The 20,972-nt window shown below is 42.4% G+C and overlaps 2 protein-coding genes across 5 annotated transcripts in view; one reads left to right on the top strand and one right to left on the bottom strand.

Moving 5' to 3' along the window:
• The first annotated feature begins 463 nt into the window (after window positions 1-463).
• LOC147268225 (msx2-interacting protein) lies at window positions 464-18,521 on the top strand. Of its 4 annotated transcripts, none has more exons than XM_086199612.1 (15): window positions 464-692; window positions 1,880-2,194; window positions 5,542-6,015; window positions 6,184-6,338; window positions 6,924-7,124; window positions 7,281-7,432; window positions 7,519-7,644; window positions 7,741-7,854; window positions 7,965-8,078; window positions 8,168-8,268; window positions 8,491-15,667; window positions 16,063-16,131; window positions 16,250-16,444; window positions 16,559-16,717; window positions 16,831-18,521. In XM_086199612.1, the coding sequence occupies exons 1-15, from the start codon at window positions 610-612 to the stop codon at window positions 16,960-16,962; spliced, it is 9,567 nt and encodes a 3,188-aa protein (XP_086055738.1). In that variant the 5' UTR covers window positions 464-609; the 3' UTR covers window positions 16,963-18,521. The 4 variants fall into 4 exon arrangements, with proteins under 4 accessions (XP_086055738.1, XP_086055737.1, XP_086055740.1 ...); XM_086199611.1 differs by having other exon boundaries at window positions 5,539-6,015; XM_086199614.1 differs by lacking the exons at window positions 464-692; window positions 1,880-2,194 and adding an exon at window positions 2,199-3,860 and having other exon boundaries at window positions 16,831-18,520.
• Window positions 16,955-20,972, bottom strand: part of prkar2ab (protein kinase, cAMP-dependent, regulatory, type II, alpha, B) — a 4,950-nt gene continuing 932 nt past the window's right edge. Inside the window, exons 4-10 of the mRNA XM_086199617.1 lie at window positions 20,529-20,635; window positions 20,274-20,427; window positions 20,081-20,182; window positions 19,912-19,986; window positions 19,770-19,835; window positions 19,517-19,655; window positions 16,955-18,991 (exon numbers count right to left, since the gene is read on the bottom strand). Coding sequence (XP_086055743.1) covers window positions 18,867-18,991; window positions 19,517-19,655; window positions 19,770-19,835; window positions 19,912-19,986; window positions 20,081-20,182; window positions 20,274-20,427; window positions 20,529-20,635 — 768 coding nt within the window. The 3' untranslated portion in view covers window positions 16,955-18,866. The remainder of the gene's footprint in view (window positions 18,992-19,516; window positions 19,656-19,769; window positions 19,836-19,911; window positions 19,987-20,080; window positions 20,183-20,273; window positions 20,428-20,528; window positions 20,636-20,972) is intronic.

Genomic DNA, 20,972 nt, shown 5'->3' with positions numbered 1-20,972 from the left:
ATTTGCTTTTAATTAATTAATATTGCAAATAATTTACCAAGCAAAAAATAACAGGGAATTTGCTGACTCTTTGTCATTATAAATCCGCCCAGTTAGACAAAACCAGTCTTTTAGACTTTGTGCATATACAGATAAATGGGCAACTTGGAAAACAATATTTACAATCGAACTTCTTTCCATCATAAAAAAATAATGTTTATTTCAGCCCTGATTCTTTTTTTTTAATTTCTATATGAATTTTTCAAGAAAAGCTCGAACTTCTTTAAATACTTGTGCCGTGAGAGCTGACGGGATCTTCCTGTATGCTGGAAGTGAGTCAGATCGATAATCTTAGTTGATCAGCTTGCAGACAACAGTTTCATCCTCTTTGACAAATCGCCTCCTGACACTATCAAGAACGCGCGGCACGCCGATCCCAGGGCCGCGCAGCGCGTTCACGTGCCTGGCTCGGCGAGGACGCAGCAGCTAAAGCTAAACGGCCAGCAGGCAACCAGGCCCAGGTCTACGCGGAATACATCGTCGTTCATTTTGTTCAGACGGACCTCCGGCTGGCAGTGATTACAAACGTGCGAGATCATATGTGTGTGAAGGGGGAAAGGATAGCGCAAGATGGTTCGGGAAACCAGACACCTTTGGGTGGGAAATTTACCCGAACATGTTCGAGAGGAGAAAATCGTGGAGCATTTTAAACGGTAGGTTACGCAAGAGGGATCCCATGTTGGCGGAACAGCGCGCCAGATGCAGTACTAACGTTATAAGCCGACGGTGGGAAGCCTCCGACCGAGGCTAATATGGCTAGCTAACCTTAGCGTTAGCATTCTTAAAGTTTTACCGCTCCGAGTCATGGGAGTTCATATGTACTACCTTTACTACACCGAACCACAGCGTTATTTATAAAGACGATTCGCATTTAAGATTAGCTACGTAATGCAAATGTTTACGGATTATACTTTTTAGGGAACTTTAACAGTGAAAAGAGGCAAGCAGCTAGCTATGCTAGCCATCAAGCTACCACCCAACCAACCATTTTGTGGGAAGCCGAGACGTTTTGATGATCTGTAGCGTTAGCTAGCGTTAGCTGGACGGCAGGTCACACAACATTAACATTTGATACCTCGTCTTATGTGACTCACCAGTATCTATCAACACGGTGTTATTTCTCCAACTATCTGTGTGGTTGAGACTACAGCCATGCGGTTTAGGAATATTTAAGTTCGAATCTCTTACGGATCGGAGACACAACCGGGCTGATTATCAAATATTACCAAGTTGTGGTTCTGTTCAACGTTGGTAGCCATTACACCTTCGTATGGTGTCCTTATTAATACGTTTATGACTTTTAAATAGAGTTAAACGCATTATAGTCGTGGAAGATATTTTTGCTGTGCAACGTTACCTGCGGGGAAATGCAAAGGCCAGTCCCATAATTCATCAACAAACACATATAACTCCCTACACAACAGTGGCTGGAGCTATTCCTGTACTACTGTAATAGTGGTCTGATGACAACTGTGTGAATGAAGATTTGCTTTTTATAGTTGTTGAATACCAACTTATGACATTAACCTTTGGTCCCAGTGGGGAGGTTTGAATGCCTTGTTGGTAGGAAGCCTCCCGACACTCGTGAGAACAAGCGTCGTCATCCACTGTGATAATTTCAACATAGACTGGATTCTGTTTCCGTGCGAAAGACAGTTCGGAGTTCATTACTGGTTTGAAAGTCTTTACCTAGTCATCTTATATGTTTTAATTGTGTGCTAAATATTTGCTGTATCATCAGTGATTTCTGCTATTTCGTTACCATGAAAAGTACATGAAGGTACTTATTTTCAGCTCAAGTATGTAATTTTCTCTGTTTTTTATTGTAATTTCCTCTCAGGTATGGACGTGTGGAGAGTGTTAAAGTTCTTCGGAAGCGGGGGTCAGAGGGTGGTGTGGCAGCCTTTGTGGATTTTGTGGATATCAAAAGTGCTCAGAAGGCTCACAATGCTGTCAACAAGATGGGAGACAGGGACCTTCGGACTGACTACAATGAACCTGGGTCAGTCCCAAGTGCTGTTCGGGGCCTTGATGACAGCTCCCCCTCGAGCAGTCGAGACGTTACAGGATTCTCTAGGGGAACAGTTGGTCCAGTGTTTGGTCCACCTGTGTCCCTTCACACCAGAGAGGGACGTTATGAACGGAGAATAGATGGGTAAGTGGACATGGTCTCCAATCCAGGGGAATCTAGGTTTCAGCTAGGTGTAAAACCTAATCACATAGTTGGGGTTATTCCAGAGGGAGAGATGCCTCAAAGGGGTCACACAAACATTATCTAGGGATCGTTCCACTTTTCATCATAATCGACTCGCCTTGCCCACGGGATCTGAGTAAATTAACTACACATTATCATTTCGTAAGGTAACTATAATTCAAGGTTTGACATCTGGTTTGGATATTACATCTGTGAGGAATATCCTGGTGAGTTCTGGATTTATTTTGTGGGGAAACTACCTCGGGAGCTTTTGGATATTTTAAAGTCCTTTTTCTCCTAAACGTGGGATCTTACCTTGATTTTTTTCTTCTACTTGGAATTACTTTAATCTGGAAGTAAATCCATGCTACGAAGGATTCAGGTAATCTATCACACTTTTCAGGACCCCCCATCTCTGGTTGTCAGGTGTTTTTTTTTTTTGTTGCTTTTTCCTCCCGCTGATGGTTGGACTACTCTCCCCCCCCCCCCAACCATTTTTTTCATCTGGATATGGCCTGTTCTGGATTTAAGTTTTAACAAAATGGATAAACTTTATTACACATGTCAAGAAAGACAGATATAGTGCCTATGTCCAGCAAAGCCATCTCAGCAATTTTAGGACAAGATAGAAAGTAACAGACACCTCATCTTAAAAATGTGGAAGCTATACCAAGAAGACTTTTCAAGAACAAAGAGGATCCATACTACCAACCAGCAAATTTGTGGAGATATTCTTATTGTGGATTGATGGCCATGAAGATACAAGAAGACCGCATAGTTGGGATGTACCGCCCTGGAAGTACGCAGTACCACACCTCATGTTGGATGTACTGTTGCGGACCCTAGGATGGATAGGTGTAGCTTCCATTCATTTGGATTTACTAAAGTGTGGATGTAGCTGTGTGAAGCCTCCGTATCTGCAGTGAGGAGAAGAGCACCTCAAATAAGCGTGAGAACCGAAGACTATTTTTCAAAGTAATTTGAAATATTGACGAGATGAAGGCTGCCAGTGTGTACGCTGCATAGGATCCAGGGCTTGTGGAATTTTATGTGTTGTAATGGTAGCATCTGAGAGTCTACAAGCGTGTATGACATTAAACTACTTGACAGTAACCGGTGGAATAAATTTTTGGCCTACTTTTCCCGCTTAAGCTTAATTTTTGGAAAGTACTGCCTCGTCATACAAGAGAAGACTGATCCCTGTGGATGTATTTTCTATTCGGGCACCAACTTACCGTTATATCAAACTGGAATGGGCTGAATCACCCTGAAGTTCATCTTTTTTTTTCTTCTTTTTTTTTTTCCTTTTTAAGTTATATTTGTTTGAGGTTTTATGTTCCCCCACACATGTTCTGAAATCCATAAAGAGGGTCATTTCTGTGGTTGTTTTATTTTTCCTTTTTCCATCCAGTGAAGAAAATTAAGTAGACTTACTGTGGAATATACATCAACAACCTACTGGCCTGGTGCTCCACAGTATTCGAAGAGTACATGCTGTTCGATCCAAGAGAACCGTTTTTGACTAATTAGATCAATTGATTTTTCCCGATGGTTTTTCATTCGGGCTCTCACATTCTGACCACCTAGATTTTATTTGGATTAGTTTCCATAACCTCTTTCCAAAAAGGTTGGTATTGCTCTGCCCTCTGCATATTTTCTTCTAACTTTCCTAAGTGTTTGTCTAATATTAGGTTTTGTACTGCTCTTGGGGGGAAAAAAATCAATTTACTTGAAGTAGGGACAAGTATATTTCATAAAAATGCATATGAATAATTTGTGCTTCTCCAGCACCAAAGAAGCACTGAAAAATATTGTTGTCACACTAAATACATTAATCTTTGCAAGGCATTTTAAATGTCGTTATGGAACTCTTTGAAAGGGAGACCTGTCGAGTTGAATACTTTGGACAAATGGAAACCCCACCTCTCATAGTTTCTGCTGAACAGTCAGCCAATGATGTCAACCTCACAGGACTCCCTGAGGACCTAAAAGTGCTTGTTTTGAGTTCTGCAAATTAAAGGGAAGGCACATGAAAGAGACTAATAAATATACTTCGGCAATGAGCCTGTTTTTAAAAACAATGAAGGTTCAGAATGGCCATCAATGTTTGTGGTGGCTATGTTTCATGTGACTGTTCATAACCTGACATTGAACTAGAGGCACTCATACAGTGCATGCCTCCGCTAAGGTGAACTCAGCCAAACCCAATGTGAAAGGAAAAAAAGTGTCTGCCACAAAATTCAATATTTCTTTAACTCGTGCTTACACTCCTCGACTAAGTTTGGTCAAATTTATCTACGTCGATGTTGTGTTATCCTACTGGCAGACAAACAACACATGTATATCGTACTTGGCAGAGGTGGAAAAATGTCCTTGTTAGTATTTTTGCTTTAAGAAAACGAGATGTCGCTTTAGGCTCCCAACAGTTCCCATCTCTGGTAGCAGGGACACAGAAGTCCACCATGGTTGTAATCACCGATGGTGCCGGTATTGGAAAGTTTGTTTGCTCTTTGCAAATATCAGAGTTCCCACTAATATAATACAAGTGGACTCCCCACAACTGCAGTTCTAAGCATTCAATGGTATTTATTTGTATTTTTTTATTCATAACATTAGGTTATTGAATAGGCTATTTGTCACTGAATAAATGCTATTCCCTCCTAAACCCAAGCAAAGTTCCCCTGCTAGCCTTGAAGTTGGTGAAAACCTAAGGCTACTTCAAGTGCACTGACCTTTAAAAGTGGATCAGCTGTTGTCAATGAATTGAAAATACATTCCCAAAATGAAAAAAAAAAGACTTTAATGATTCTGCGTCAATTATAGATCTTTTTTTGAGTAGTCTTAAATTCAGTATTCTATCCCATTATTGATGCATTTTGGTCTTTCAAACTCTTGTTAACCCTTAGGCACTGCATTTATGAAAAATACCAACCTACATTTTAAGAAATATAAATGTTCATAAAATTTATGGTGACAACTTTTTCCTTTTAGTTGGCACACTGAAACCCTGTGGAAGACACAAGTGATTCTGTTGGTGAAAAAAAAATAACCAAAACAACTTAGACTCATGGATTAAGGCAAGAATGACACAATCTATAAGGATATTGTTCCAGTGCTAAGCCACTGAGATTAAGCATCCTGTCTGGCCTGCTCTCAGCGATGTCTGTGCCTTTTGTTTGGAGCAGGAAATTCAACATTGTACTGGCCTTTTAATTATGTGTTTGAATTATAAGAAAGCTTAAAGAATTTTCTCTGTTCTGAATCATAATCACTGTTTCCCTCTCTATCTTGTTCTTAATTCACAGTAGCTCAGAAAGCCGTGAACGTGCATATGATCACAGCCCATATGGACATCATGAGCGCAGTGGCACTTTTGACAGACAGCGTCACTACAATGCTGAGTATTACCGTGACCGTTCTATGTTTGCTGCGGCTGGTCCGGGAAGCAGTGCCATCGGGGGAAGCTTTGAGGCATCAGACCCACATTTTGACTCTAGAATACGAGACCCTTTCTCTCTTACAAATGCTACACGGCGTGACCTCTACAGAGATGACAGAGGACGTCGTGTCGATAGAACTTACCACCATCGTCGAAGCCGATCATCTCATTCTTCGCAATCAAGGCACCCCTCCCCGCAACGGAGCACAGGACAGACTCCGAAAACTCCTCATTCCCCTAAAAGAGCCCCGTTGTCCCCTGGAAGAGGCCCACGGTCTCACTCCCGCAGCAGATCCTCAAGCTCTGATTCCGTCAGCAGCACCAGCAGTACAGGCAGTGGCAGGTGAGACAGTAATTTTATCATTTTAGCATTTCATGCTAATGTTTTCATGTAAAAGCATGTAGAATATTTAACAGGTTTGGTGGCTGAATTAAATCATTTTTTCAGTGGATACTTGATTTACTCGGACTGGCAAATGTTAGATTTCTTTGCTCTTTTTTTTAACGACAGCGATTCAAACAGCAGTTCCAGTGATGGCTCTCGGGCACGTTCTGTTCAGTCATCAGCTGCACACGCCCCGCCTCAGTCTTCAATGGTTCTCGACTCAGATGAGCCTCGTAGAAGCTTTGGAATTAAAGTGCAAAATCTACCAGTGCGCTCAACAGGTGAGCTCAGATGTCTGTGTTTATATCTTCAACTGCGTATACAACAGCATGTACAGACAAACTGGTCAAAGTTTCCACTGAGCCTGGGTCTACTTGACATTCCTGCCTGTTAAAAGGAAGGTTTTCGATGCTGCTGTCGCAAGATGTGCTTGCTCATAGAGAACTGGCTTTAAATAAATACGAGCATGGCGCTATACCTACTCTGCTCAAAGTGTCTTGAGGTAACTTTTGTTGTGATTTGGTGCTGTACAACTAAAGTTGACTTGACTTCTCTCAGTTCGCTTTATGACTGTATTATTATAATGATATACAATTGTCTTTCAAGAAAATTAACCACCTTCTTGAGTAATTGATAGAGATTTGAGCAATCTCACTTGTGTGAAGGGGCACACAGCCCTCACTCTCACACATGTATTGTTAAATGTCATATAAACAATCAAGGCTTGTGTGGATTGCCCTTTAAAATCTGATGTATTTTTTTATTACTGTTATTACCCGGTAATATTTAGATTGTATCACTGCATTTGGTTCATATGAAATTCTGTGTCAGTGCTCTTATGAATAATAATTAACTTCTCTCTGTAGACACAAGTTTAAAAGATGGACTCTTCCATGAATTTAAGAAACATGGCAAAGTAACCTCAGTGCAGATCCATGGAGCGTCAGAGGACCGCTATGGATTGGTGTTCTTTAGACAGCAAGAAGATCAAGAGAAAGCCTTGAGTGTCTCCAAAGGAAAGCTGTTCTTTGGCATGCTGATTGAAGTCACAGCCTGGAATGGTCCTGGTATGTGACAACAGTGTTCACCATGACAAATATCTATTGTGCATAGATGATCCCCCATATGTAACTTCATGTATTTGTGTACTGGTTGAGGGGAATTTGTCTGAATTTTTGTAGAATGTCAGTAATGCTCAGAATGACCCTTTTTTTGTCTTACAGAAACAGAGAGTGAAAATGAGTTCAGGCCCTTGGATGGCAGGATAGATGAGTTCCACCCAAAGGCCACAAGGACGTTATTTATAGGTAACCTTGAGAAGACGACCAGTTACCAACAACTTCTCGACATTTTTCAGCGCTTTGGTGAAATTGTCGTAAGTTCTAACCTCACTCTGCACAATAAAGCAAGATTGACACTTTAGATTTGATTGGTCAGTAATTCTTCTGTATTCTCTTCAAGGACATAGACATCAAGAAAGTAAATGGAGTTCCCCAGTATGCTTTTGTGCAATATTCTGATATTGCCAGTGTTTGTAAGGCCATAAAGAAGATGGATGGCGAGTATCTGGGGAGCAATCGGCTAAAGGTAGGATTTTTACATTAATGAACATTCCTTGTTTATGTACAATTTCAAATGTGTTCTGTGTAAATGATATATATGTGTGTGTTGTTCTGTTTAAAGCTTGGTTTTGGAAAAAGTATGCCCACAACCTGTGTTTGGCTGGATGGATTGGCAACCAACATTACTGAACAGTACCTCACACGGCACTTCTGCCGCTATGGACATGTTGTCAAAGTAAGATGTTTCATTCAGTAATAATATACAACTATGGGTTTTATTGTTGTTCACTTATTTGATTCTCAAAATTTAACTGTTGGGGTTTTGGTTTGTTGTGGTTTTTTTAGGTTGTGTTTGACAGGATGAAAGGAATGGCCCTTATCTTGTACAACAACACAGATTTTGCTCAGGCAGCTGTAAGGGAGACCAAAGGCTGGAAGATTGGTGGCAATAAAATAAAGGTAAAAAAAAAAGATTTTAAGATGTATCTGTTGATTTTGTTAAGTGCATTTATCATGTGTTTATGTAAGTGTGTGTGTGTTTGTGATAGGTTGATTTTGCAAGTCAAGAGAGTCAGATGGCATTCTACAGATCAATGCAGGCATCTGGTCAAGACATCAGAGATTTCTATGAAATTCCTCCTGAGCGTCGGTAAATTGCCTATACATTTAATTGTATCCAATAGTCCACAACTAAAGATGTTTTTTTAATCAGTTAATCTGATTTAAGTTATTCCTGTTTGGAAAGAATTTGTGCTCTTGAGATTAATGGAGTTTCATTGCAGATTGCTTTTTCAGAATTTGAAAATAAGTTGTTGAGGTGAACAGAATTAATTTCTCATCTCCCCCTTTACTCTGTCCATCCACTCTACAGAGAGGATCGTAGACCCCCTTACCATGAATTTACAGCAGAAAGGGCCTACTATGAGAATATACGAACCCCTGGACTCTATCCAGAGGATGCTCGAAGAGACTATGCTGCTCGCAGCAGGGACCGTTTTCCTGAGCTGGAACATTATCAGGGGGATCATTTTGACCCACGTTACCATGAAGACCCACGTGACTACAGGGACTACAGAGATCCCTTCGAACAAGACATTCGAAAATATACATATATTCAACGGGAGCGAGAAAGAGAGCGAGAACGTTTTGAGGCTGACCGCAGCAGGTGGAGCCCTTCTCATCCAAGGCGACCAATTACGCCTGCAGTATCACCATCACCATCTGAGCGTGCCCCCAGAGATTCAGAACGACGAGTTTATAGCCAGTCATCTGAGAGAAGCGGGAGTGTGAGTTCACTGTCACCACCACACTTTGACAAATCTGAAAAGACCTTGCTAGAACATGCCTTAAAGAGCGAGAAGAGCGAGAAGAGCAGTCAACCTGAGAGAGTGGCAGGTCCTGAGAAAACCAAACGTGCAAAACGAAAAGAGAAAGGAGACAAAGACAAAACCGAGAGGGTTAAATCTAGGAAAGTAAAGGGGCAATCTCCATCAAACCCATTACCCGAAACAGAGGTGGAGACTACTTTTGAAGGAGGAACTGGAAGAGGAAAGGGATCAGACCAAGAGGCACATGAGAGGCAAAAATATAAGGGTGATGGTGACACAGTTACTGGAGGTCAGCTCTCAAATGCTCACCATGACTCTGTAAAAGGTGAAAGATCTGAAATGGGAAAAGGTGATATTGCAGAAGTGGATGGAAAAAATCGGCTCAAGAAACATCTTAAGGCTGACACTGGAAATGATGGGAAAGATTCATCCGTGGATTCAGATCGCCTTGCTGCAAGAAAAAGGCGATTTGCCGATTCTGGTGGGAAGACTATCCATCAAAAGAGAAGTAGGATTGAAGAGGAGGATGGTAATCAACCCTCAGACTTTGGTGCTAGTGCACCATACTTGAAGGAGACCGACTCTGACAAACACAAAGATGCACAACGTAGAGATTCAAGAATCAAATCTGAAAGAAGTGTCTCTCAGAAGGATGGTCAAGAAGAACTTAGAGCACCAAGAGAGATGTCAGAGGGGCCTCTGGACCCTCTAGACTCAAAACGACATCTGGGGCACACTTCATCAAGACGGTTTTCACACGAGGGTAATGCAGATCAAGTTGGTACAAGAGAGCATCATGCAGCTTTCAAATTTGGAGGTCAGTCTGCTGACACTGACAAAAGTGCTAAAAATAAGGAAGACCATGTTGACATTGACCTGTCTCAGAGTTACCGCAAGCAAATGGAGCAAAACAGACGGTTGCAACAACAGCGTGAGTCTGACAAACCAGACAAACCAGGGAGTCCCCATGGAATTGAAGCAGATGACTTGGATTATCGCAGTCTTGTCCATGAAGTTGGCAAACCACCTGAGGATGTCACAGATAATTTTCCATCCCACAAACTAAAGAAACTAGACCCATTTGACACAGACTCAGGAATGAAGAGGGAGCGCGTCTACAGGAGCTTTAGAAACAAAAGTGAAGATCCTGAGTGGAACAACACCTCTCCAGGACATCAGCACTTTTCTCACCCCGGAGAGGAGGACTTTGATCATTCTCAGAAAGAGCTAGTTAGAAATGATGACAAAACTCACCCTGATTTGGAGCTCTTGGTCAAAAGGACACAGAACACACAGGTTAATAAGTCTAACACTCATTTACTCAGTGTAGAGGAAGAGCAACAAAAGAGATGGGAGAGTAGAGTGAAACAAGATTTGTTACCTGACCTGAACTATTCCAGAAATCTCAGTAAAAACCTTCACAATCGCAAGCGTTTGGAATACGGTGTTTGGCATGACTTAGAACCAGGGGAAGTAAGATCAGACTCTGAAGAGGATAGAGAAACCAAACCCCACTCTCCTGTGCCGTCAACATCTATGTCTTATTCAGACAGACCAAGGGTTGACAGATTTGCAGACCCTAAACTAGCACACCTTGAAAGAAATAAATTCTATTCCTTTGCCCTTGACCAGACCATCACACCAGATACTAAAGCTCTGCTTGAGCGTGCAAAATCCCTCTCATCATCCAGAGAAGATAACTGGTCATTTTTAGATTGCGATTCTCACTTTGCTAGTTTCCGGAACAGAAAAGATACAGAGAAGATCGAATCTACACCACGACCCACACCCTCCTGGTACATGAAAAAGAAAAAGATTCGCAGTGGCTCTGAGGACAAACTTGATGACAGGAAGGAGGAGCCAAAACCAGAGGAACAAGAACGCAGAGAGCTATTTGCCTCACGTTTCCTTCACAGCCCGGTCTTTGAGCTGGACTCTAGAAGACTTCAACACCTGGAACGAAAGCATGAAGAACCTGAGCAAACACAAAACCAACAAACTGGTCAGCAAGGGACAGTAGATGGTGAACTTGACCCTGGCCCAGTTGTCCTTTTCCATAGTCGGTTTTTGGAACTCACACGACTACAACAACAGAAGAATAAAACCCAACAACTACAAGAGGCAAAAACAGATGCAGCGTTAACGGATGAGAGTAAAGTGGAGAAAGCACCTGTCGAAGAACCACAAGCATCACAGTCACCTGAAACCACTGAGACTATAACAGAACCAGAAATTAAGCCCATCAGTCCTGCTGAAGAGCTGATTTCCGAGCCCAGAGTCACACCAACTTTAATTCCTCAGCCTGTACCTAAGGATTTACCTCCCCCAGAAGAAAGATGCGTTGCTTTAAATCCAGCAGTCTCTACTGAGACATATCCCACTGCCTCTTTCATAAAGGAGGAAGTGAAAGACAGTGAACCTGTTGAATCCATTCACTACCCACCAACTGAGACAACCTCTGATTCTGAACCAGTACCTGTCGTGCAAGAATCTGGTTATGTAGTTGATGGATGCAGCATTTCTCCATCTGAAGGAAAACTGGACGTTGTTACAGAGGATGTAAAACCCTCTGGTGCAGAATCAACATGTCACCATGATTCTCATGAGTTTGTCAGCAGTTCAGAACCAGAGCCCCATTCTGAGACAACACAGTCAGAATTGCCTGAAGCCACAAGTCCTGTATTGCCACCTCGTGTGGAGGAAGCAGACATAGTCAAGAAAGAGATCCATTCTACTTATAAAACAGTACCAGAGCCGGAGGGAGAAAAGACGCTTCAAGTTAGTAAAGCGCTTATTGATGATACAAATGATCCAATCCATCTCACCCAAAATGAGCCAATCACACCCCAGATAGAGCTTAAAACAAACGAAATGAAAAATAGAAGGTTCAAACAGCCTCCTCCTGAAGTTGCTCTAGTTCCAGTCATAGCTACCTCTGGTTCTGAAAAACAAGCAACACGCAAGAGTGAGCGCATTGACAAAGATAGGCTGAAACGTGGCTCTTCCCCAAGAGCTGAATTGAAGTCCACAGGCAAATCCCCTATTCATGGGTCAGATCCAGATATTTTGGAGCAGAGCATACCATTAAGTAGAGCAAGGCGAAGAAATGTGAAATCTGTGTATGCTACCCCGGTTGAAGATGATGTGCCAGTTCGTTCTGGAAAGGAAATCACAGAGTCCCCTCGTTCCGGACGGAAGCGTGGTACTGAAAAAGATGCAGCGCAACAAAATATTGAGCAGGATCCTCCGGCTCCAATTCAAGCAACGAGACGAGGCCGTCCTCCCAAGAATCGTAAACAAGGTGATGAGGCTACTGCAGTTAAAGTAGAAAAATTGAAAATGGACAAAAAAGACACAGATTCAAATGAATCAGAGAGTGAACGACTTTCTAGAGTATCAAAAGGGAAGTCTTCGCCTCATGTTACTAAAGGAGCATCAAACCAGCTTCCTTCAGCTCCAGTACCTGGATCATCAAAGAAGGGAGAAAAAACGGAGGTGGGTGAAGGGGATGATCAAGAAAGAGATTTCACAGATGACAATGCCTTGACTTTGCCAGATTCATCAAGTTCATCTAAAGATCCATCAGTGAAACCTGACCAAAAGAAAGAGGAGAAAGATACACTTGGAAGAGAAATGGGAAAAGTTAAAGATAATTTCCATGAAAATGCTGTTGAGGGGAAATCAAATGGGAAAGAGGAAGAGTCACCTGTATTAGAAGAAAAAAGCCCCTCGGAAAAAAAAGTTGTTAGAGGAAGAAACAAGTTGCCAAGAACCCCCAAATCTCCTGTCCTCAAGAATCTCAAAATCAGACTTAATGTCACAGAGGTGAAAGATCATGTTTCAAAGTGCACTAATGCTAGCAGAGCCGGTGAAGAAACTAAAGAAAATGAAATGGCTACTTTGGATAAAAAGGAAACCCTGGAAACAACAAAAAGCTTAATTTCACAGGAGATGGAATTGGAGCAGGCTGTAGAGAACATTGCCAAACTCACAGATCCAGCTTTTCCAACAGAACCACTGGTGTCACCTGCCCCACACACAGATGTAAAAAGTTTCTCAGAGGAAGAAAAACCCTCTAATCCCGCGAGTGAAACCGAACTCATGGCTGCCATTGACTCGATTACAGCTGAGGACGTGCCTGTATCCTTGCCCCAGGCACCTCCTTTAAGTGTCGAAGTGGGCTCAGAACCTGAGATGCAAGAGTCTGTTCAGCCTTCAAAGGAAGATGAGCCTGAAACACGTACCTCTACAGCGCAGGAGGAACCTCTCTTCCCGTCCGCGCCTAAAAGGGGAAGACCTAAAACACCCAAACGTCTAAAAGGACAAAAGCAATTAAGAAAAGATTTAAAGGAAGGACATTCGATAAGTGAGGAATCAACAACCCCCTTGGTTGATAGCAAAGCTCCCAGTGTTAAGACCGTTCAAGAGACAGCTCCATTAGCAGCAACCGCTGCTGTTATTACTCCGACTACTTGGAAGCCAGAACCAGAGCCTTCAGCTGTGAAGGCCACAGATCTAAATCCAGAGTCAGAGTCCCCCTCTGAAGAGCAGATTCAACATCTTAAATCTGTTTATCCTCAGTCCAAGAGTCCAATATGCCCAAAGCCTCAGCAGGTGCCACCTGAATGCATCTCATCGTCCCCATCTCCAGTAGCTAACAGGCCAAATATCAGACCCATTCAAACAAGTAGAATACCAGTCTCTCCACCAGATTGGCTCCACCAGTCTAAAGATACAGGAGTTTCCTCTGCACCTGCCATGCCATTACTGCTCAAAGAAAACCAGCCTTTACCTTCTGATTCTGAAAGTGACCTTAGACAGATTCTTTTGAAACACAAAAATGTTTCTATTCCTAGTAATCTGCCCACTCTCAGAGATCAGAACCCCTCTGAAAGTAGTACTCCATTAGCTGTTGTGCCGAATAAATCCCCACTTCCAGAGAGCAGAGTGCCAGCCCATCTGGCCCCACCTGTTGTTCGACCGCCAGCTTCACTACCATCCCCTGAAACAAAGTCTGTGATCTCTGTCATTGCATCCACTGCAACCTCTGTTATCAGTCGTGTTTGCAACCCTCCTGAACCTGAGGAAAAAGTAAACATAAATATTGGGAATCCTTGTGCAGATATAAATCTACCTAAACAAGCTTATAGGTCCAGCAAGGATGAAACAGGAGCATATCACGGGCCGACTGTTGGTGATGAGGGAGGAAGTGCTGCACGGTTTATTGTTGAGAGCCCCGCTCTTGGAACAAGTTCTTGCCCAGGTTTGAGGGTAAATACATCTGAAGGAGTAGTCGTGTTGAGCCACTCAGGACAGAAGACTGAGGGACCACAGCGGATTAGTGCAAAAATAAGTCAGATCCCACAAGCAACAGCAGGTGACATGGAATCGCAGCAGCTCGTATCGATGCCCCAAATAAAACAGGAAATGTATAGTCATCCTCAATCAGGACTTCCAAAGGGGCCTTTGCAGACAGATCATGGGCATACTGGTAAGACACAGTCAATTCTGTCCTCAATTAAACAAGAAGGGACTGGCTTGGAAAAAATGGAGTCAACATACCAATCTGGACCTCAAGGAGTTGTGAAACGTCTCCCACAGGGAGTTGGTAATCAACAAACAATGGCCACCATATACCATCCAGAGTATATGCCATTAAAACATCAAAAGAAAATAGACAGTGCTGACCCTCACAGCACAGATGGAGCCAAGCCATCCTGGACCTCTACTATAAGTCCAGCAATAAGCCCCCATTTGCCCTCTCCACCTGGAAATCATGTAGGATTTGTTACAGCTTCTGCTGACAGAACTCCTTCACATCTCAGTGGGATCAAACAGGAGCCGCGATCCCCTCGCAAGTCAGGTCATCCACACCCACCATTTACTAAAGTGTCCTCACCCATAGGGTCCTCATCACCCAAGGGCTTACCAGTGATGCTGCCCTCCAGCCATCCTGCCATGCAACAGTTTATCACTGGTGTACATCATCCAGAGCAGTCAGTTATCATGCCGCCTCACAGTGTTCCTGGAGGCCTAGGGCGGATGTCTCCTCAATGTGTCAGCCAATCAATTCCGGTGGGGCATCTTGTCCAAGGAGATGTCCGGGTCAACACTCCACCTCTCTCTGTGATGAGCTATGGGATGCATAGCGAGTCCCTTGCGTCTCCCTGGTCTGGTCCCATGCAGCCACGGCCCACTTCACCTCAGGCTGTTGGCAGAGACAAGGTCCTTAAAGTAAACCCAAGTTCTTTGAGGGGTCACGAGGGAGAACAAGAAGAAGCCAGACGCTTCCACCAAGGACGACAAGCTGCCACACAGCTAAAACAAGAGACTATGCAGTCAGATCCACGGGGGACTTCGCGGAGTAGTGTCCAGTTAGAAACCTACATGACGCAAAGAAGAGAAATGCATTTGCTCATGCACCAACAGGGAGAGCGTTCAGCTGCAGACCCTCATTCTGGACACATTCAAGAGACTCTTCCCACGTCTTCAGCTTCTTCCAGCATACCCTTATCTTTACTTAAAGGTGTGCCTGAGAAAGATGTATCAAAGCCAGCAATGGCATCTCCCCAGAGAGTTCAGCTGATGCCACCAGGACCCAGTGGCTCCTTCCCAGAGTACTCAGGGATGTACTCAAACCCAAGAGGCATCCACTCTCAAATGCCAGAGACCATGCCTGTTGGACATAATCAGCCTCCACCCAGTGTTGCACCATCCATGGTGAGTTCTCTGCACTGACACTTGAGGGCGTATGTTTCTGTTTGTGGTAGTATTAATCATCAGGAGACCCCTGGTCATATGCCTTAGTGTGCAATTTCCAGATTAGACTCAGTTCTGTTTCAATAAATTTAGCTTGAATGTGATTTCCACATTTTTGTTGGATTGACGTTTTGTTAAAAAAAAAAAAAGTTCTAATAGAAACACTGCATGCTTAGATAAGATATCAAAATATCTACAATATAATCTTAAAATATTGCAGTGTTATTCATGGATCATAGTACCAAGAAGTACATTTAACCTCATTCTTGTCGATATGAATGGAATAGAGGATAATGTGTTTGTGTCTTCATTACAAAAATTGTTCGACACATGAGACTCTGTTCTGTGGTCCCTAGGGTGCAGAGCTCCAGGCAAAAGCTGAAGGGAAGATGACACAGCCTGTTAATATGGTGCAGCTGCTCAAGGTAGGACTTCTCATCTCAAACGTTTTATGATCAGAAGAGGTTGTTGGTTGGGGGGGGGGGGGGGGGGAGCGGACTTTTTCTGACAAACCTGTCTTTGCTCTCTCCCCGGTTATTACAGAAATACCCCATTGTGTGGCAAGGTCTGCTCGCTCTGAAGAATGACACAGCTGCAGTCCAGTTGCATTTTGTCTGTGGCAACAAAGCTTTGGCTCATCGATCGCTGCCCCTGCAAGAAGGAGGGGCGTTGCTCAGGATTGTCCAGAGAATGAGATTGGAGGCTTCCCAACTGGAGAGCGTAGCCAGAAGAATGACCGTATGACTTCCCTTCTTTTTTTCTTTTTTTTGTAGTAGGCTGATCCTTGTTATTCTAGTCAATTTTCCCGTTGCATTTCAAGTTTAACACTGACCTTTTTTTTTCCTGGGACAGGGGGAGTGTGAGTTCTGCCTTCTGCTAGCTCTGCCATGTGGACGAGATCAAGACGATGTTCTAAACCAGACTCAAGCTCTTAAGGACGCTTTCATAAATTACTTGCAGACAAAGTTGGCTGCAGGTATCATCAATATCCCAAATCCAGGTTCCAATCAGGTGAGACCATATTGATGGCATTACTTAACCAGGGACCGACACGCAGTGCATGATTCAATCTAATGTTTCTTTGTACTTTTCTTTGTCACTGAGGTTTTTCTCTGTTTTTCCAGCCTGCCTATGTGCTACAAATTTTCCCGCCTTGTGATTTTTCCGAGAGCCACTTATCCCAGCTTGCACCCGACCTTCTCAACAGGATCTCCAGCATCTCACCACACCTCATGATTGTCATCACCTCTGTGTAACCTTCACCGCTATGAACTGTCCCACAGACAGACGTTCTCGCTGACCAGCCTCAGGAAACCAGAGGGATATGCGATTTTTTTTGTTGTTTTTTTTCTTGTTCCAGAACACAATGGGAATGTTTATCACTTGATCTCTTTGCTCTTTTTTCCCTTCAGTCTTTTTTTTTTTTTTTTTTTTTGTCACTCCTGTCTGGTATTTTTGTCCTTCTCAAATGAACTCAGGGATGGACCAAACCAGAATCAGTCTTATTTGACCATTTTTCTGCTGTATTACTATTTATTGGAGTATTATTTCTAAGTTCGGAGATGTTCTGAAGAGAAAAAAAAAAAAAAAAATCAGGAGTTTGATGAACAAGAATCAGTGACTATATCTGGGTGGCCTTTTTCTTTCTTCTGTCTTTTATTGATTGTCATTTCTCATTTTGTCACACGAGGATCATTGAAGCTGTTGCTATGGCTACAAAGACATTTCAAAATGTAATTTTTAATTATGTACATACTTCCTCTTCCTTGCTTTCTTTCGAGGAGGAAGAGTTAACATGTAAAGCTATGGAGACCCTGTAGAGGACCATGTTGTTGTGTTTTTTTGTTGTTTTTTTTTAACAGCTACTTTAATTCCACCAGCTTGGCTCATTTTCTCACACTACTGAACCAGTTCACACCTCTGGCACCTGCATTTACATCCATCGAGCAACAGTATGATTTGGGAGTTTTTGAATACAGGACTTTGTAAATATTTTAAATATTTAAACTTTGACAATGGAACTTGGAAAACTTGACAGAGACTTGAACTCTAGGACATACCAGAACACAGAGTGTGGACATTTAGATGGATATCCTTGATTTTCGGGTGTAAATAGTTGTAACACAAGAAGGTTAGCAAACTGTCTCGTGGAGTTTGCTGATGGCACTTCATATTTTGTAACTCAAATAAAACAATCTCCAGAAAACTTGAATATTTAAGATATAATCCTTTATTTTTTTGTGTTTGTTTTTCATGGTCGTATGACTGTATTCACTTGAGACATGCCATCTATTATACATGAATATATTTTCATGCAAGTTTAAATAGACAACAGGAGGGTTTGCGAAGTGCTGCTCCTGCTGCTTCCTTTGCTGAATCGACATGGAAAGTCGTACGATGTTTTATGTTAACCAATCCATCCATTCATTCCTACAATAACCTTAAATTATCAGTAGTGTGTTCACTTTCCATATTGTGTAGTTTGGAAACGTAAAAGATGGAACAGACTGATGATTATAGCAGATAAAACTTACTCTGTAGGCAGACTGTTTATTTTTGGATAGAATATTTACGCAGGAAACCTGGAAAGTTAAACTCCGACAGAAAGCTAATTTCACCGCTCAGTAGAAAAATCACGAGTGTTTTTGAAACCGTGGTTCTGTTCAGCATGCTCAATACCGGGACCCTGATTTTGAAGCAGCTAAGCGGAATTCAGCAACCTCTTTGCGTTTACACCTGTGTTTTTCCTACTGTGACGTGTCAAAATGTTTCATATGAAGATTAAAAAAAAAGGAGTAAAGATGGAATGTTTAATCTGGAGATAGTGGAAGGGTTCGCAGACCTGTGGCATTAAATAAAAAAAGCAAAGACAAGTGATCTTATTAACCATAAGTGTTTTGATTTTACAGGACTGTATCATCGGCTACCATCTCCAGAGGATAAACTGATGTCATCTGTTGTTACGTTATCATTGACTTCTTTGTAGGCATCAGCTGGTCTGAATGTGCAGCAGGTGCTCATCAGGGTCAGAGACACCGTCACCTTTACCTTGAAATCTTCATGGATAATAAAACAGTACTTTTAGCTCGGTAGGATGATAATCATGTGTTACGTGTACTTTTCTTAGCTCTAATTCTGGCTTGTTTTCAAACTGGATGTCCTAATGTTTTAAATCGACACTGGAGCCAAACAGCGCCACCAGCTGGTCCTCATACTGGGAGATGTTCCTCTTCATGATGTCCATACAGGGGCCCAGCAAGCGCTCAAAAGCCTGGATGTCGATCACTGGAAGAAACAGCGTTGTCATGTCAAGGCTTCACACAGCTTTTTGTTTTCCTTTTAAGAGTTGGATTGTCCAGAATTTTAAAAAAGAAGTTGGAACAGTTGGAAGCATTGGGCCTCTGTAATTATAGATTTGATCTTAGATTGTAATAATATTTAAAAGTCATTGTGTCACCATTGAGATGGGATTAGATTTCACTGTTAAGGCCAAATGAGCTTCTTATTAGCATGTTGCAAAAAAAAAACAAAAACAAATTTGAGAGATGATCTCAAGCAGCTCTACATAGACCTTGAGAAGGAAAGAAGAGCGGCAGTTTGCATCCATAACAGCTGATGTTTAATTTCAACAAGCACCAAGTCTCAGGATCTTTGGCCACAGACCAGGAGCCATGAGCTCCTGTCTTGCCATGGACATTAGTTCCAGCAAAACAAGCACCAAATGAAATGCAATTAAAGTGACAGTTTCCTCCATCCTACGTCTAACAGCATCTTTCACTGAAAACAAACCAAGTAAATACACAGTCTTACTTAAGCATTTGGTTTCTCCTACGGCATAAACAGATGCTGCACGAGGTTTGTTGGTGACGAGTGCCAGCTCTCCAAAATACTGTCCTCTGGAGCAACGAGCCACCTCCACCTCCGAGCTGTCCCGCTGGCCCACCTTCGTCTGTGATCGCCACAAATGAGGGACACACGTATGATATGAAACTCCGTTCACCATTACAAAAACAGTGATAAAAAAATTACTTCATGTAAAATAATCAAAGTTGAGGTTTCTTACTTTGCTTTTGATCATAATCTTCACCTCTCCTGATTCCACAATGTAGAAACAGTCGGCCATTTCTCCCTGGAAGTACGGACAGCAGGAGAAACATCTAGCGATTGTAAGTTTACAAAAAGGATGCAAAAACAATAGGTGTCACCTGTGTAATTATGCGATCGCCATCTTTGAACGCTCGTACTCCTAAAACATCTACTATCTTCATCCTCTCGGCGAGCTTAGGAAAAGGAGGGATTAGTTACAGCAATGCACATTTCCTTTCAATTTGATCATTATTTTCTTTATTTGTGTGAGCGCATTTCTGTTCAAACCTCAAGAGACTTGAGAAGAGGAACACAATCGATAAAGGCCTCGTACATCCTCCTCTTCTTTGCATTATTTCTAACAATCAGCCTGTGGAACGTAGCTCGATCCTGTAAGAGCACAGACATAAATATCCTTAAACATTCTTCTGATCTCGTTTTGTGTGTCCTTGCAGCAACATAACGTTCTTGTTCAACTCACCAGTCCCCAGAGGGCACCTTCCTCTGTCGCGATGATTGTGGCAGCTCGCGGTGTGTTGTACATGAGAGCCAGTTCCCCAAAACTTCCCTTATTGTCATACTTTCCAACACACATACTCACACCCTCTTTCTGCACAACAATATCATAAACACCCCTGGAAATTACAAGAGACACAGTAGGAGAATAACATCAGCTCAAAGAAATGCAGTTTAAATACTGCAGTTTGATGAAAAACCATTAAAACATCTCTCTCACTTCTCTATGACATAGAAATTGTCTCCATCGTCTCCCTGGTCGATGATGTGCTCTTGAGGTTTGACAAGAACTTCAAACATGGCATCCAAAATTTCAGTGAACTGCTCCTAGAAGATGAAATAGTTATTACATGTCATTAATGAATGACACCAAACGCTGCATTTATGGCTGTAGCCTCTGCAGTGTGTGACTGTGTTTGTGCTGAGGAATTCCTGAGATTTTGCTTTCACCTGAGTTGATAACGACTTTTGACAATCAACATTTGTTTCAGTTCACCCTTGAATCCCAGTGGGTGTTTGCCCCCAATTGGGAGAAATTCCCTCAAGGCATTTCTGAGACATCACGTGAACAAAATGGAATATTGCCGGTACGTAAGGAGACAATGACCTTCGACCACTGAAATCTTCACAGTTCATCCTTGAGTCCCAGTGGATGTTTGTACCA

Source organism: Aulostomus chinensis, chromosome 3 (assembly GCF_037954235.1).
Source record: "Aulostomus chinensis isolate RoL2024-O1b breed Wild chromosome 3, RoL_Achi_v1.0, whole genome shotgun sequence".
NCBI classification, from domain to species: Eukaryota; Metazoa; Chordata; class Actinopteri; order Syngnathiformes; family Aulostomidae; genus Aulostomus; species Aulostomus chinensis.
Note: the sequence above shows the minus strand (reverse complement) of the source record. Positions and strands in the feature narration are given on the sequence as shown.

What these genes read in the sequence shown, in the direction of transcription:
- LOC147268225 (XM_086199611.1), top strand. Translation starts at nt 610, where the DNA reads ATGGTTCGGGAAACCAGACACCTTTGGGTGGGAAATTTACCCGAACAT. An exon ending in GCTATGGACATGTTGTCAAA is followed by an intron (nt 7,855 to 7,964) that starts GTAAGATGTTTC and finishes TGGTTTTTTTAG; the next exon opens with GTTGTGTTTGACAGGATGAA. An exon ending in CAAATCCAGGTTCCAATCAG is followed by an intron (nt 16,718 to 16,830) that starts GTGAGACCATAT and finishes CTGTTTTTCCAG; the next exon opens with CCTGCCTATGTGCTACAAAT.